General features: G+C 40.5%; 1 protein-coding gene across 16 annotated transcripts in view; it reads left to right on the top strand.

The window, feature by feature from the left end:
* TANC2 (tetratricopeptide repeat, ankyrin repeat and coiled-coil containing 2) overlaps window positions 1–17,427 on the top strand; it is a 290,145-nt gene that overhangs the window by 151,610 nt on the left and 121,108 nt on the right. For 14 of the 16 annotated variants that reach the window (XM_030021416.2, XM_030021420.1, XM_030021407.2 and 11 more), the window contains one exon: window positions 9,496–9,606. The exons of the other annotated variants lie outside the window; for them this stretch is intronic. In XM_030021416.2, the coding sequence (XP_029877276.1) occupies window positions 9,496–9,606 (111 nt within the window). The remainder of the gene's footprint in view (window positions 1–9,495; window positions 9,607–17,427) is intronic. 16 annotated transcript variants of the gene reach the window in all.

Genomic DNA, 17,427 nt, shown 5'->3' with positions numbered 1-17,427 from the left:
TGCTGAAAATCTATCTCAAAAAGTGACTGGTTATATCAAGGGAAGATGAATTTGTTGCGGGCTTTGGGGGATAGCACCTCTGGCTCAAAGTCCCTGCATTGCAATGTGTGAGAGACTGTATGGGGCTCTCATCATCCTCCTTTTCCATGCTCTTTCCTAGGTGTCTGGTGTTCTTGCTGAGCTCAATGAACCCGATACTCCCATTCTTATGGGAAGGACAGTAGTTCACAAAGGCACACCATTTCCTGACTCTCCAGTTGCATCACAAGCACTAGAAAAAATGTTGGTGTAATGGGGTAGGAGAACAGTGATTCTGAACACTTCCTAGTTCAATGTGGCTTCACAGCTACATGTTGTGATTCAAATTTTATTAGTCAAATCTTAGTGTAAATAAGAACAGAGAGAAGAGCTGTGCAAAAGAGGAAAACATACGCTACCAGGAAGATCAGCCTGGTTTTGGAAGTGGTTATATTACACTTGCTCTTTTCTTCTGTGGGAAGAATCTTCAGTTAAATATGTTTTCTTTTTTTTCTAGTGGCTTGAGATAAATTAAGCTGTGTTAAAAGTTCAGACAGGTTTCTACAGCCTGACTTCTTCAACATGTACAATTTCAAAAAGCCCCATAAAACAAAAGCCCCTTGTTAGGACACTGCAGCAATCAGGCATTTTTCTCCAAGGTTTGTCTTACAATCAGCTTCATATTGTGGAGGAAAATGTGCTTGCTTCAGTAGTTGTTTAATTAGTTTCTGATTTATCTCATGAATGTTTATCTTGAAATCAGAGCATTGTGTTTTGATGAGTCGGGCTTTATGTTTAGAAAACAGTGAAACGGTTTCTTTCTAAGCAGTGAATTAACAGGGTTACCTATAGTTTGAGTAAAGTGATGAAGCTCTTGGCTGCTTACTTTAGAATAAATGTCCTGTACAGTATATCCAGGTCTTTTTTTGACAGTTTTTCTCATTTTTAGTGCCAGTGCAATATTTGAGTTACTGAATTGCTGAAAAAAGAACTCCAGGATAGTAGGAGATTGAATTAGAATAATGTGATTCAGCACTCATGTTTTGTTGCATTCTCCTCTCATCTGTTTTAAATTTAACATTAATGAAATAAAACTGTTGGGAAAAAGGGATGTGAGGGGTTGAGGAATGCTTTCCCCTCCAGCTCTGCCTTGTCCTGTTTCTGCCATTTGGGAAGATTCTTTGAGTATTTGAGCAGATCTTACGTAGGCTTAAAATTTGATGACATGATTTCATCCTGTAGTCCCAGGTCTTCATTTGCTCTATTTTTTTTTTTTGTGTAATCAAAGTCTGAAACTTGAAAAGGAAAACTGACTGCATCAGAAATCTATGAAAGAAGTCAGTGGGTGAATTGCTTATTTTTGTAACATGATGACTTAGAAGGCTGGAGCAAGTGATGCTGACTTCCTTTCTCTTCTTTCATCCTCCTCCTCTTATACACAAGTTTCTACCTTGAGTCACACATGAGGAATTTCTACTAAGAGAAGCAATTTTAAAAGACTTTAGAAGATGCTGAAAAGAAGAATTTTAGATGGGAAATGACGTGGAGAAGTCTACTACTGTGACACAGCTCTGAGGAGTCAAAAACAATTTGACAAGTTTCAATGGAAAGATGAAAGTACCATATCCTCCTCCTGCCATGTCTATATGTTAATTAAATAACTTGCTTCTCCTCAAAGCTGTCTTCCCTACGGGGATAAAGACTCTTTGGCAGCCCACGTTGGAAATAAACTTATCTGCAGGGAAAGAGAGAGCAGGTTTTTTTTTCTTTCTGGGATCGTTAATAGGAGCAACTTTCTTCCTAAAGGCTTGCCAGAGTATTCCAGGCAACAGCTGCTCAACAGATTCATGCTGGGATGCTCCGACTGGTCTAACCTAAAACGAAAACATTTGGGCTGACCGAGGATAGGGCTGGTGTGCTGTCTGTTGTCTCCAGCAGTGATAAGTTTGATAACAAATTGTTATTCCGTTTGCTCTGAATGACAGAAAATAGTTGCATAGTAATAAGCAAAATGCAAATTGAGCTAAAATTCTTTCTGGAAGTGCAGATTGCATACAGGTTAGTATTTTAAGGCAAAATTATTTTCTTTCTGAATACGCAAATTTATTGCAAACATCATTGTACTAGCCATTATTGAACGCTTCACACAGAAATCTGTATTATTTTATTCTGTATATATTAAAAATACATACAAGCCTTTCAAAACCAAGTTATTTTCTCCCTTGAAAATTGGTTAGGAGTGCCTATTCATACAGAAGGCGATTTTGACCAATTGTTTGTTTGTATTTGGGAGAGGTTGTAATAATTTAAGTAAGATGAGTTATAATTTGATTTAACTAAAATGTTTTTCAGAAGACTCATTCCTTTCTGATGTCACTGAACATCTTTTTTGTAACATTAGTGCTATGGCTTGCTGTTATTTTCTGTGCCTTGAACAGGACTGTTCATCTGGAGAGAGACAGAGGTTGAAATAATTTTCCAGTAGGTCTCTGTGGTCCCACAGGATTGCAGAATCCACTGCTCTGGAGGTTATTCCTCATTTTTACAGAAAGCATTTTCGGAAGCAGTAATAGGCAGAACCTTCATGTTACAGACTTCTTACAGTTTAAAGATGAATTTTTTAATTAAGACAGGTTTTGATTTTTGCTTATTTTAACTCTCCCTTTCCCTTGCTGTTCTTCTATTACCAGCTTGCTGGACTCCCTTCCTGTTGTTTTTTTTTTTTTTTTTTCTCTTTTCCTCTTTCCACTTTCATTTCCTTCAATTTTCTTGTTTTGGGACCTTATCTCCTAAACTAAACACATTTTCTGAAAGTTTTGGAACAAGTATGATGTTTCCAGACAGCACATTGTTCTCACTACTTGTATGTTCTGCCCTGCCCATGATGCTGTGATAACCGGGTGATGAAAGGAGAGAGGCTTTAAAATGTAATTTAAAAAGCTTTTATACTCTCAAATGAAGGGAAAAAACTGTTACTGTTACACATTGGTTTCTGTAAAATAATGCTGGATTATCTAAAAAAGGATGTCAGCCTGTGATTTCACTATTTTAATTTTTTTTTTTTTTTTTAATTTATACCTAAAAATCTTAATTACACATAGCTGGTATATTAGTGCCACAGCAAAAATAAACATGTGGTCTGTAATTTCGTCTTTTTACGACTCTTACCTCAGCAAAATAAAGAGTCATTTGGGATCAGAGGCAGCACTGAAAGCTACATCTCTCGTGTTTTGGGTGTAGTCCAGCTGTGTTGAATCTGACAGTTATTTGTTCCAGGAGCTCTGTGGATCAATAGCACTGCAGCACTTAAAACATTTTAGTACAAGGGAGACTTCAATAAAATCTACTTTCCGCAGCATTACGTAGCCATTGGGCAGCTTCCAGCACGTGAATCAGCCTTTGGCACGGCAGCCGTCATTATTAACTAAAGATGGGGAACGGATGATGCGCAAAGCGCCCACTTTTACTCTCTTTAAATACAAGTTTTCTGAAGTTTGCTCTTCAAACTGGTGCTCTGGCTCTTCCAATCACAGCCTAACTTGGGCAGGTTTTTGTAAAACCTTATACATTTGGGGATTGCATTCTCTCCATACAGAATTTATGTTATAATATTGTGCTTACAATATTTACAAATACAATGTTTAAGTGCAAAATTCAGCTTTTTTTCAGCTGAACCAGTCACAAGAGATGAGCACGCAGTCAACACAGAGCGGTTCACTCGTTTTCATCGTTGGTGGCACTCTTTCACCTCATTCTCTAGCCTGTGATAAAACCAGTATTTTTACACAAAGACAGCAAATTTCATTAGTTCATCCTCTTCTGGCAGAGGAAGGCTCAAAGCATAGTTAAAATTCAGCTGTACTTGTGCGTAAGGCAGGTAGAGGACAAAACTAGGGAGAAAAGCTGGTTTTGAGCCGAGCTCCTTGGCCGGACCCTGCCCAGGACCTGCCCCGTTGGAGCGAGTTGAGAGAATTCAGGCATGCGGCTGCACTGTGTTTGTATTTATAATGATGAAGCGTGCAAGTCTGTGTGATAGAAGGCTGTAGGCGTTTGCATTAACGCAGTTCAGGGCACCATAATGTACATTTCCGTGATGCTTATAAGGAGCCGATAGAAGGAGAGGCTCCCAGGTACCCTGGGATGGTCAATCCACCGTTCGTGCTGTGGGAAGAGTCGCTGTTTCTTCCAGCATCTTCCTTGTCCGTAGATAGATTGGTTTCTTGTGTCTTTATGGGTGTACACACAAAGGTATGGATGTATATATATATTGTAGTCAAACCATGGAATGAATTCAGATCTACTGAAATAACTGCCTGAAAAAAACGCTTTGTTCAATCAGGTCATTAGATGTTAATAAACCTTTTTTAGTGAAACATTCCTTTCAGAGCTGAAACTGAATTTAGTAGATGAAGCCTTTTGCTAATCCACGATAATTTCCTTTTATCAATGCCTTTTAATCTAAAGCAAACCTTTTTTTAATTAAAATACTAACTCATCTATAAATTATGTGACAATGAAATGGTAACAGAAAATGCAATAGTATTAGGAAGCTCAATAGGCTGAACTAGAGCACAATGCTAATATAGATAAAATGATTATTCACACAATAAACACATCCTCGTTTTTCTTTGGTTTATTTTTATTTGGTAGTAGATTAGATGCTTGGCGTTGATCACAAACGGCAGGCACCAGGATTGATCCCAGTGCTCCATGCAGATGTACGAAAGGATAAATCATCATCAGCTCCTGATATTGGAAGTGTTTTCTGTGTCAGGTGGGCTGTGCAGCTCTCCTGTACCGCTCGTTCAAGCCTCTGGAATGAGATTTTCAGGAATAAGTAGTGTGGGCGTACAAGTTTGAGGAATATTATGGATTGGGCTGATGGGTCCTGTTCCTCAGGTGGGCATACTTTCCAAATACTCGGAATCTCTGTTTTTAAAGAGGTGCTTAAAAAGCCAGTCTGCAGACTGCTTGACATTGCAGCTTCTAATAAAATACTTTCCCTAGTGTTAGTTTAATGGGGCTTTATTGCAGTCCTGTCCATCTATTCTAAATACATGTTTGCTTACGTATGCTTTTTAATTCACACCTAGCTGTAGTGTTAGGTGACAAGGTTATTTCTCTTCTGTCATCAGAGGAAGGAAAACGGAGCGTCTCCCATCTCCGCTGATGAAGAAGCATTGTTGAGGCTCAGCCGGTCTTTGGATTTTATTAATTGTATCTTCCACTGTATGGCGCTTCTAGTGTAAGAAGCTGCCTATGGGTTAATAATCGACAGGCAATCCTGAATCCCAGATAACAGAATTCTTCCTTTCTAGAAAGGCAGTTTCTCTCAAACATATACTTTTTCCGAAAAATGTATTATATACAGTTTTTAAACGGTTTTATAGTCCTGTCTGTTATTAGTGACAGTATAGTACTTACAGTGTTCGTGTGGATATTAAGAAAAATTAGCATGAAAACCAAGAAAGAAATAATTTATATCTTTGTCCCCACTGGAAGATAGACCACCTGCTGCAGAAAGTGTCATAAATGAGCCATCTAATTAAACTTTCTGAATGCCTGCCCTGGTAATTGTTTTGCATTACGTGGCTAATTCCTACCCTAGAATTAGCATCGCTTTCCTTGTGCAGGAAAAGTTGCTGTCAAAGTCAAATGAGAATTTTATTTGGACTGAAAACTGATTTTCAGTTTTGCTCTACTGGTTTGGATCCCGATGGGGATTAATATCGCCAAGAACTGCAGGAACTAGCCCCAAAAATGTGCAGTATTTGTTTTAAGTAACTTCTCTAGCTAATTAAATTTAAGTTCCTACATTAGTAGTAACAAGTCAGTTCTTGTATGACGCCAGTGTTGTGTTTGTCATCGAGCCCTTGGGAGCAGGACTGGCCGGTTGAGCGTACGTACAGCACGGGCTGCTGCCATCAGCTCTTGGGCCGTCGTCAATGAACGGGCGGTGGGACCCAAGTGACGGGGTTGTGACTTCAGGCTACCTGTAATCAGTACGTTTTTTCTGAATTAAACGTGCATTTTGCAGTTCTAGAAAGATGGTGTTACTAACTACCGACCACTTAATTTGTTGTATTTTTATAACAGCTTACAGAGCTGGTTTTTAGCTTACAGAGTTGTAACAAATGGATCAGTATAGAAGAAATACTGTTTTCTGCTCAAAAAATTGCAGTTGTGTAACAGGAGAGGCTATTTTGGTGCTGTTTAATGCCTAGAGTCGTTCTGTTTCATACAGAAGATCTTACAGAAATAAGAGGCCTAATGGACAGAGGCAGGTATAGAATACTTCAAATAATTTCTTCATGCTTTTGTTAGTTTTTATAGTACATGCCAAATGCTTATCCTGTGACTTTGATCATAGGATTTGCCTGTGCTCACGGGAGGATGTTCAGGACCTAGGCAAACCGTTGTGCGTGGAAAGTCACTTTTATAAAAAGATCAATATTATCCTTTAACATTTGGCTAAAAAATGGCAGAACACATTTCTGAATTCGTGGCATTTCCATTTGTTATTTATTCCAGTAGAAAACTAATGCCTAAATATGAATCTGTCAGGATAATCATCATTTGGCCAGGAGTCAGGAGTGCTTAATTCTTTTACGTGAAAATCCTCCTTTCGTGTAATCGGGTTACATATGAGTTAGGAGAGCTTTTTGTCTTTTTCAGGTTCAGAATATCTGAAATAAAAGAAACTATTGCTCTGTGGCTTTTTCCCGATCTGCAGTTACGCTGAGAAGATTGTATTGACTTGAGCCTTTTAAAATAAACTGTTGTCTTTAAGTCATGTTGACATAGCGTATCTTGTCTGGTGGTAACATGTGTTTTTAAGACTTAAGTCATGCTTTTTAGGGAACAAAAACATAACAGCTGTAAAATGATGCGTATGACTAAACTTGCAGTACATTGAGAATTCACCACGTTGTTAATAAGAAGTTCTTAGTTGTCCTCAAAAAAAAAAAAAAAAATTAGTGGATCAGCTTGTTGAATCCACAACCTGATCACTTCTGCTGTTGTAGGTCAGTTGTTTGGAGAAGGCAGGAATTAATCGGGCAATGGGGTCAGCTCCTCAGTGAGGAGTAAAGAAGATCCAGAAGAGATGCAGAAATAAAACCCGTGCTGAAATGGGAGATTCCTGTATTCGTTCCTTATGGCTGGGAGCTGACCTGTTAGTTGCTGATCTATCGAAACGTGCAGGTTCTGCATCTTCTGCAGACTTCTGAGTCCGCGCAGAAAGCGGCATAGTCGGTATCGTCAGCCCTTTCTTTGTTTTTTGAATTTCTTCGTCTTTGGGTTAGTAAGTCAAATAATCTTTAGTGCATTATCTTCTGCTGACAATCCCATTGCAGTCATTAACATCTCTTGAGCTATGAAAACCCTGTTTGTTCTGTATTTCAGAACAAAATGAGCATTGCCCAGTGTCGCATTGGATGATTTATGGTTCTAGTGTTAGCCAGAAATGATAAAGAAAGAAAAGATGAGCTATCTCTAATATATATTGTAAAAATGACCGTTACTGGGGCCATGGTAAAACATTTGAAATAAAAATATTTGTTAAAACTGCAATTACAAATGAAATATTAGTAGATTGGCCTGTGTAGAATTATTATTCTAAACAGTTTTCGTGTCATAATAATAATCTTTTCAGTATTTATGTGCTTTCTTTACATCTGGCACAAGATCATTGCTGTGAATAATTTTTTTACTGGTGTCGGCCAGTTTGCGAACTGATAGGGTGTGTGCACGTATGGGGTTTTGGGGGGTTTTCTGTACAATTGACTACTGGCTTGCGGTGTTTGCCATCAGGTTATACGTCCGAGCGGGGCTGCACATCCCTGAGCTTCGTGTGCCGGTGGGACGGCAGCAGGTCCGGGGGGAGAAGGGGGCTTCGGGCTGCCCTTATCTCCCGTCAGTCTCGCGCACATTCCTTTTGCCTGGCATGGCTCATGTTACACCGGCCCCTATAGACTCCGGAGGGGAATGTGCTGTAAATATATCTAATATTCATCTAGGATTTTCTTGTGCAAAATGGTAGCGTGGTACCTTTTTTTCCTCATCAGATCTCCTGGGATGGATCATGAGGAAAGAGAGAGAGAGTCAGGAGGGTGTTTAACACCTATTTTGTACAGAAAGGGGGGTCTGATTCCTTGCCTATATTCAGCCTCACAAGGACTTTGTGTTGAAAAAACATACCTTAACCTTTATCTCAGTTTTTCCCCACCCCCCTTTTAAAAATTCCTGTGCTCGTTTATGTACCAGCTCAGCTAGCAAGAGCCAGCTAGTTGTGTGTAGTCTTTCTGGTTCCTCATCATCAGAATTGCTAAGCCTTTTCCAACTGCAGGGCCAACCGTGTTGGCTGCGTGCAGGCTCCTTAAAAGCAAGAGATTTATTGCTGCCTCAGAGGTCATCATTTGACCTGTTGAGCTTTTATTACAGGAGATGCATGAGAACAAACGTCCCCCCCATCTTTAGTTTCAGATCCCAAATTTAATTTGCAGGACAGAGAACTATAAATATAAATTATGTAAATTGAGGCTATTATGCTGGGAATCAGAGAGGCATGAAGCATGCTGACCCACGATACTGTCTGTAGAGTGGATTTTCAAATTAGTCTTTCACTTTAATGGGCATGTGAGTTTAACTTTGAAATGCAATACAATAATCTCCGCGTATAACTTACTCGCTAGCTCTATTTCTCTGGTCTGGCAGGAATATCTGTTTAAAAACTCATTAATAAAAGTGGTTCAGTAGTTATTTTGTTACAGACAAATGTTGCGCAGAACTTCATGTCCTTTAGAGTTCAGACTGTTAAAACTTGCGGAAAAATCCCATTTCTCTAGCACTAGTCGTCAATACTGCTTTGTTACAGGCAGTTTTACCTTTTCCTTGTTCTTTATTTAAGTCTCTCACATCTTTTCTGGATTTGCAAGGATAAAAGTGGAGTGCTTGTTTTTTGTCTTGGACAGCATTAGCTTTACTCTGATCTTTTGTGTTGAACACCAGATCTGTTTGGTCAGACATTCAGAATGTTTTGGAATTGAAATTTTATGTCCAAAGGAAACGATTAGTGAACACAGAATTTGTGTATTCTTTTTAGATATTTATAGTTAAATATCTTAAACCCTGATGGGCTCTGTGTACCTCTCTATGATCTTAGCTTTTGTACAGTTGCTGAATCCAGGCCCATTCGCTTCCTATAAAAAAAATAAAGTAGGAAAAAAGGAAGTGTTTAAGAGTATCAAGAATGTGCCTCAGTACTTGCACACTTTCAAGTAAGACTGTACAGTTTGAAAGCTTTAACAAGAGCCATCTCCTTGTAAAGAATGCAGATAATTTTTTTTCTGGGGAAAAAAAAAAAAAGGGTAACCTGATATGAGTCTGACAGTGTCGTTTAGTTAAGTGCTTCCATCTGTTGCTTGCTATTTCCCTTACTCATGACCTCTCTTTCTCTCTCCCCCTCCTTCTCCTTAGCCCCTTTGAGGAAAGCAAAGTTTGTTGAGAGCCCTCGAATCCCAGAGTCTGAGCTTGGCTCACCAACACTTTCTTCAGCACAGAAACTGGACGTTGATGCATACTGCCCTGGTAAGCTGCATGCAAAGGCTCTGCGCTAAAAGAGGGAGAACAGGCAATTCCAGCCCAGACGTATTTTTAAATGTAGTACGGCTCCTTTTTGTAGATGGTTGATTGGACCTTCCCTAGCCAAGTTTCATTGACTTGGAAGCTTGAATAAGTGTGAGTTTCTAATTGATACCCATTTATGTTTGTTACTTGCAATTTTGTGTTGTGGCCGCTTTCCCCTCAGAATAATTTAGAAGATCTAGAGAGTTGCTTTTGAGAATATAAAAATGATCCAATAAACATACTACTTTAAATTTAATTTTTAATGCTGGTCTTCAGAGAGGCTAGAATAAAACCACATTTCAGAAATATTAAATCAACTAATGCAAAATCATGGGATCTTGTTTACCTGCATCCAAGAATATTGCTTTATTGAAATTTATTTTTTTTTTTTTTTTTTTTTTTTTAAGAAATAGCTTCTAATTTATATATCCTGTACTAATTGATCTTAAAAGTATACATCTTGCTAGAGGCCTCTGGCTGAAACATAAATAGAAGTGGGTCGTGTCCCTCCCTGGCTTAACCCCGTATGTGTCTGACGGTTCGGGCAGGCAGTTGCATAAATACCTTCAAGCCCAGACAGACCTCATGCAGATGTGTGAGTGCTGTTAAATCTTTATATAGCTGCATCTTGCTGCCAACTCAGTATCATTGCCCAGATTCTTCCTAACTTGGAAGTGGCAACCTGGGGAGGACTGGATGCTGCGGTGGAGGTGCTGCACTTGGAGGAGGCTGGGACCGGTGCCGTCTTAAAGCAGCAGCAAGTGTTTCAGTGGATTTTTTTTTCCAAATTCTGCAGTTTTCTCCCCTGGCTTTCCCTAGTTTATGAACCAAAGGGACCTATGTTCAGTGTAGGCTTTGGATGGGGTAAAAGGATGTCAAGTGTTTTGAAATGGCATGCAAATATGTGACATCTGCCTCTTAAATCTATAGCTACAGTAGAAAAGGTCATATTAATAAATGATTCTGTGAAATCAGGGTATCGTTTATTTCTGTGGATGGTGAGCTTATGGAGTATTCACAATTGGAGGAATTAATTGAAAGTTGTCCAGAGTCCTCGTGCTTGGAAGTGCCTCCTTTGAGGCCATAGTTGCTGTGAAAAGTGCTCCTTCTTTTTCAATCATCATGAATTACAATTAAAATTTTGCTGTTGCAACCCTTTCTTCTTCTAACTAAATAGCTTCTACTGTCATGTTTATAATTGTTAATAATTATAAACTTATTATGAGTGCATCCACAGAGAATTATAATTGAATTGTAAATTTGGCTTAAAAAGCATAAATTCCACATTCCCATGTCTTGCGTTACGTCTTGCAGGCATGCGTGCACGTGTGTCTCTTCCCCCCTGCCCCAGCTTCGCTTGCCAGGGTGTTTTGAAGGGCAGGACTCCTGCCAAGCCCAGGAGCGGGCTCTGACAATGCGATCTGTGATTTTTTTTTTTTCTTCTTCTTTTCTTTTTCTTTTTGATCTCCTTCTTTTGCTGATAGTGTAGTGATCTGAAAGGAAAAGTGGAGTTTCCGACTGCCTTGAAGTATTATTAAAGTAACATGAAGCATCATTAAGGAAGAGAAGAAAGTGAGAGCGAGAGAGTTGTCATAGTACGTGCTAGTGAACAGCACTAACTTGGAGTAAAGGTAGAAACTTCAGATTAGGGGTTGCAGATTGCTTCAGACTGCTAAAATGTGCGTGCCAAGAATGCTGCTGGGGAGCCCCTCTCTCCACCATGTCCCTGCATGCTTGGTGCCCAGGACCTCGTCTAGCTGGGAAGCCTGCGTTTGCCCAGGTCCAGGGACTGCAGCTCCTGAGGAGCCTAGCCAGGTTTATGTTAGCAGGGTGAGACAGGCAGGCGAAGAGGGGACGGAGAAATGGGTTGGGGAAGGGTTTCTGAAGCTGTTGGTAGAAGGAGGTTTGTGGCATGCGGTTTTCTTCTCGCAATGCTGCAGCTCCTCCCTTCTTCCCCCACACCGAGAGGTACAGCGAGGCGCTGGCGAGCAGTCACCCCAAGGGGGTTTACTCATTTTCTGTGGTACAAATGGATCATGCTTTACTTGCCTGGATTTATGGTTCCTGCTGTGAAGATAGTGGTAATGTGAGGGCTGGAGACTTTGCTGGGCTAGAAGGCTGGATTAAAGGACCTCAAGAGATGAGACCTTGGAAAGAAGAAGGTGGCTGGAGAAGGATCCTTCTGTAAAGAAGAGAAGAAAGAACAAAGATCTGGACAACTCATAGGGACGAAAGGACTTTGGGTCTGGGCTCTGAGTCCAGCTCCTGATGGGAAGGTGGAGGAAGAGGGGCCGAGTCCTACTCTGGACTGCGGCAAAGCCTGCGGGCACTGCCTGTAGTCAGTGTTCGATGGACATGCAGCTAGTTTCTTCCGTGTTAAGCTTGTTTTAACCCTCTTCTGAAACGTATGCATCCTGTGAAGGATGTTAGCACACAGTGTTAAATCCCGAGTGTCTCCAGGAATGATGATATGAGTTGAAAAAAGGAAAAAAATAAGGCCAAAGATATGCTAGAGCGTAGCAATTGAGTGGAGGTGGAGTGGTTTGTAAAGTGATCCCTGACAAGTAATGTAATTAATTATACACTTAAAGGCAGTTTAAAACACTAAATAGCAATGAGGAGAGAACATTATCTACTCTGCATTTAGAAATGATTATTTCAATTTGAGATGCCTAGAGATGAAATTTTGCTCAATGCTAAAATGTTTATTTTAAGGCTTCAGGCAAATTTCAGCACATTCCAGGGAGGTGGTTTCCTGAGCAACCACCGTGCCACCGCTTGGCCTCTCGTGCTGCTGCGGGGAATTATTGCTTTTGACATCTTGCAGTGTGAATCAGTGTATGAGATGATGCGCTCTAGACATTTTAACATTGAGGAAGGAAAAAGAAGAATCAGGTGGCTAGTCTCTTTTGAGGGAAGTTTTAATAGGAAGGTCATACTAAAGCTTTCAGCTTGATAGGATTTTTTTTTTTAATTATATTCTTTGCTTTGCCAGTGAAGGCCATTAAATTCTCTGAGATCAATTTAATGTATTTAAGTGAAAGCAGAAATTGGATCACATTTTATAGTTGTTGCATTTAAGATGATGACAAAAAAAAGCTGTTCCGTGGCTTTGAGAAACTCATTTCTATCAGAATTACATTTCTGTAAAAGTTTTTGTGATTGCAGTGGTCATTTAGAGTTCAATCAAGCCCTTTTTGACTTGGAGTGTCTATGGTGGAGAAGTTGTTCTTATTTCTTGACTTAGCAGCGACTTTACAAGGCGGGTCTGAAAGGAGTTTAATCCATCCTCCCTCCCTGTCTCTGCTCCAATCCTACAGGCACTGTTTGGCAGAGGCGTTTGCATTTTCCTTCTTGTCAGACTTTCTAAGACAGTGGGACAGCTCAGGGATGCCACCTTCACAGCCATTATCGCTCTTTAAGGGGGATAACATGGAAGACCAGGAGTTGACTTTCAAACCTCTGTTGTTCAACTGTTAAACCTTTTCTGTAATGGTCTGGTGATTCACAATGTAATGTGTAATATTTTTTCCCCCAAAATTTATCACGCCTCACTCCTGCCTAGTGGCACTGCTTCTGTAGTGGATGGTGTCCTGGCTTCTTGATTCTGCTTAGTTGTGTATCATGAGGGCATCTTTCTTTGAACTGCTTTTTGTTTTTAGCATGGTAGTTAAAACATGTTTTGACTTGTAAGTGCTCAGAAAACCTATTGGAAACAGTCTGAGATGGATAGTGCCTTCAGGTAATTGTCTTTTGTCTTAGATCAATGTTTACAGTTGCATTTTGCGTGATTTATTACCTTGTCATTATGTTTCAAAGGCTAAGTATGTTATGACATTATCTTTTAATTTGATTAAATTCTTCTTCCGAAATTTTGGGACACAAATCTTAAATGTCTGGTCAGGGGATGTTTGCTTGTTCCACATTATGCTGGCAGGCATCTGTTTCCATCCTTAATTAAGTTAGGTGCTGCAGCGGTGCTGCTGCCACAGACAGTGAAGGGTGATTTACCATCACAGCATCATTTATGTTCATCTCATCACTCCTTTTTCTCTTTCTTCGGTTAAAGAATTGTTGAGGTTGACATCTGCGTGCTGCTGCTGCTTCTTTCTTTTCATCATGCAAAATGTGTATTTTTCAATTTACACAAACCACACACTTCTCTTGAACACAACAAAACATTTCTCAGGTGTTAGAAAAAGGCCTTTAACAGGGAATGCATGAAACGGTGTTGTACTCTGATTTTTCATGGTGAAAATACAGGCAATGAGCCAAAAAAACCCCACAAAATCCCAGACAAATTCAGCCAGCAGGATCCTTGTCCAACCTCTGTCATACTGGACAGTGATGAATTGGGAGGAAGGCAAGGGAATAATCAAACCAACCATGGCTTGACAAATGGTTTTACTGTTGAATCTTGTGGTTGTCCCAGCATTATCAAGCCCACTGACCTGAAGGGAATGGGAAATCGTTGTGATCAGCCCTAATTGCAGAAGAGAGTCGTGGCAATTCAGTGCGTCGGTTGCTATGGAAGCGATTGACTTATCTCGCGCTTCTCTTGGGAGGACAGTGCTGGTTTCTTCTGATGTATTGAGAGATGGAAACAGTTTCAGAATAAATTCCTGGATTAACCATCCAAAACTTAACCCCCTCCAACTAAAACAAAACAAATCAACCCCCACCCTGGTCTGAAATTCTGATTCTGAGCGAGGAATAATGAAGGCGTTTTTGGAGTTTCAGCTGTGCATCTGTTTGGGATTAGCCATAGGGAACTTGCTGTTTGGTACGGTTGGGTTTGCTGCAAACTGGAAGTTGCAGCTTGGAGAACAGCAGCTGGGTTTACAATTTAGGGTTTATTGAACCTTCTTGTCAAAGGGGAGATGCTCAAGAGAAGAACTGAAAATAATACGAATTCCGTATACTATTGCCATATGTTTTAACTGTTAAATAATTTCAGATAATATGGTATTCTTGAAGCTTCCTGATGTGATCTGTTAACAACCAACTTCCCTTTACAACCTAGGTTTTGGTTTCATCTATCTGGGGGAAAAACAAAAAGGGAGGAAAAAGGTGGGAAAAAGGCTGTAAGTGATCCAAATTCTGTTTATGTGAAGAACTGTCCAACTTTGAAGTGTTGTGGCTACTGCTAAAACATATAACCTTGATGGCCCCTGAAGTGTATTTCACATCAGGTACTTTAGCAGCAGAATTTCCTGCAGCCTAGCACCTTTGGCTGCCCGTCCGGATGGATCCCAGGGAGTCTAACAAGTTGTTTTCCCTTGTCGAACAGGAATACTTGCTTTCAGTTGGCCTGTTGGGAAACAGTAACTTTTTTGTGCTAATACTTCGGCTTATTGAATATTTATAGCTTTCTGTCTTGCCAGTGAGTAATATGTACACAAGCAATCCAACCATGTTGATTTTGAAACTGTCGGTGGTGGGCTTACAAGGATCAGTGTAAAGCCTCCTTTTCTTCCACATCTGAGCTGGTGGGACTAGGCGTTTGATATGAGACTTTCTTGTACGGATGGAGCATTGGAGACCTTCCCTGTACTGTGTGCTTACCCTTTTCATTGCTGATGGACAACATCAGACAGGGTCAGACTTCTCATTGAATGAGAGACACCTGGCGGAGGAGTTTCCTCTTCTAGTATATTATTTTTAAACACAAAGGCAGCCTGCACTGGTGCTCCCAAATATCACAGCTCGGGCAGTATGGCTGCAATAGCATGATGGTCTTTGAGGCAAGGTACTCTGAGTTACGCGGATTAGTCAGGAATCAGTCATGTTGGGAAGCTGATGTGTAGGGTTTGTCTTCGTTACTGGCATAGGTCACTGTTTTGCTCCAGGATTGTATTCTGATGATGACCTTCCATGCCACTCAGCTGTCTTTGGGTGTAGAACATCATGCTTTGGCTGCAGGCAAAACTGAGGATTAGGTGAGTTCAGAGGCTGTTCCAGTAGGCGATGTAAGTGGAATGATTGCAGGTCTTGGACCCTCAGCCCAGTGCAGACCTCCAACACTGTCCCAGTAGTCCTTGCGCGCTCAAATGCCCTGTTATCACCTCGTCTGCAAATGGCTTCATCTTCAACTCCTTGGTTGTCCTAACGTATCCATCTGTAAAACAAAATTAACTATTAGGGATGGGACAAAGACATGGTTAATAATGAAACATGTCGCTGTATCTTTCACCAGAGTCATTGGACCTTCTAATGACGGATAACTCACCTAGAATTTCAGTCTGAAGCAGCTTCAGTTCTGGCTTAGATGATAGGACATTGATGTATCTCTAACCTAAGGTATTTTGCAATGTACAAAGTATCCTGTCTCAGACCAAGAAATCATTCATATTGAAAAGTTGGAATGGATTCCCCCCCCCACCCCCCCCCCCCCCCCCCGTAGGTAACAAATCTGTCTCTGTGCTTGTCTTCTGCTTAATTTCTTTTGGACTTATTTATTGTGCTTGGTCATCAAAGGCATCTCCTGCCAGTATCATCCTACTGAAATCTTCAGCTGTTTCTCCACCTTCAGGATCTCAATTTATTGCTGACAGAATTGGTAAAATGTGCCTTTTGAACTCCCAGTAGTGTTGGTCACTTGTTGCTAGAGACTCTGGTGTTTCTCAGTCTCTTCATGAAGTGTCACAGGAGCACTAGTCTGCAGTCACATTTTATAATTATAAGTTCTAGCCAAAACTAAATCATTGTTCCCAGATTTTCCTTTGGGAGAAAAGACTCTTCAATACTTCCAATTTGGGGAAGATACTACCTGTCAAATTATATTTGGGAAATCATTTCAACTTTGTTGATCTTGTGGTAATTCTGTTTCTACTCAGCATCTGTCAGGCTGAATTAGCCGTGCATCAGCACGTGTTCGGTGTTAGCTGCACAGGCAGCATCGGAGGGTCCCAGGGCGATGGCAGCCCTGACCTGTCTGTGACAGTGCTGTCCTAGTTGTCTTTGGGCTCCAGCTTGCAATGCTGTTGATGTCTTTGCACAAACCTAATCTTCCATCTTAGCTCCTGCAGCTATTGATTTCTTTAGGCTGAGTTCAATTTGAAGTTAGCCTTCGCCTTGCATTTATGCCTGTCATAAGTGGAAATACTGGGATGCTAAGCAAGGCAAAAAAGGAGGAGATGATGGTTGCTGGAGTTCTTCATCATGGTTGTGCCGATTAGTTTTCCCTTTTTCCTTCTGGCTCAGATATTTATTCCCAAATACTTTACAGTCTAGAGGAAGTGGTCAATAATTCTACTTCTTCTTTTCCTACAATGTTTTGAGATACTATTACATTGTTTCAACTCTTTATGGAGGCGAAACCCTCAATATTCATTTTACCAGCTCTAACAATAGAAGGAGGGGTGGTTGCATTTGTAGAAAACCGCTCAATTCTTTTATAAGCCTGGTTCCCATGTCTTAATGCGTACATGAGGCCAATAGATGCTTTGGCTTTTGTTTTGTTTTTTTGTCCTATGCAAAAAGTACTTTAACTTCAGTGATGCTATGGAGAGCTTCTCATAAACGAAAATATGTGCCGCTCTGAAAGCCACACCATTACTTCTGCTCTCTTACCAGTTGCCTTGACTTCCTAACCCTCCTCAGGACGGCAGAACAAGTACTTCTTTATTCTTATCCAGCATGAATATTGTTCCCCTTGCTGTAATTTGTTTTGATCATCGTATTCCCCCAGTCCTGTCTGTTCCTTCTTGGGCAGCACAGCTGCACTTGTACACTGAAGAAAGGAGATCAATTTGCTCATAACCTCCTGCACCACAGTAGATT

The sequence above is a fragment of the Aquila chrysaetos genome, chromosome 8, assembly GCF_900496995.4.
Source record: "Aquila chrysaetos chrysaetos chromosome 8, bAquChr1.4, whole genome shotgun sequence".
Lineage (NCBI taxonomy): Eukaryota > Metazoa > Chordata > Aves > Accipitriformes > Accipitridae > Aquila > Aquila chrysaetos.
This window is presented reverse-complemented; position numbering and strand designations above follow the sequence as displayed.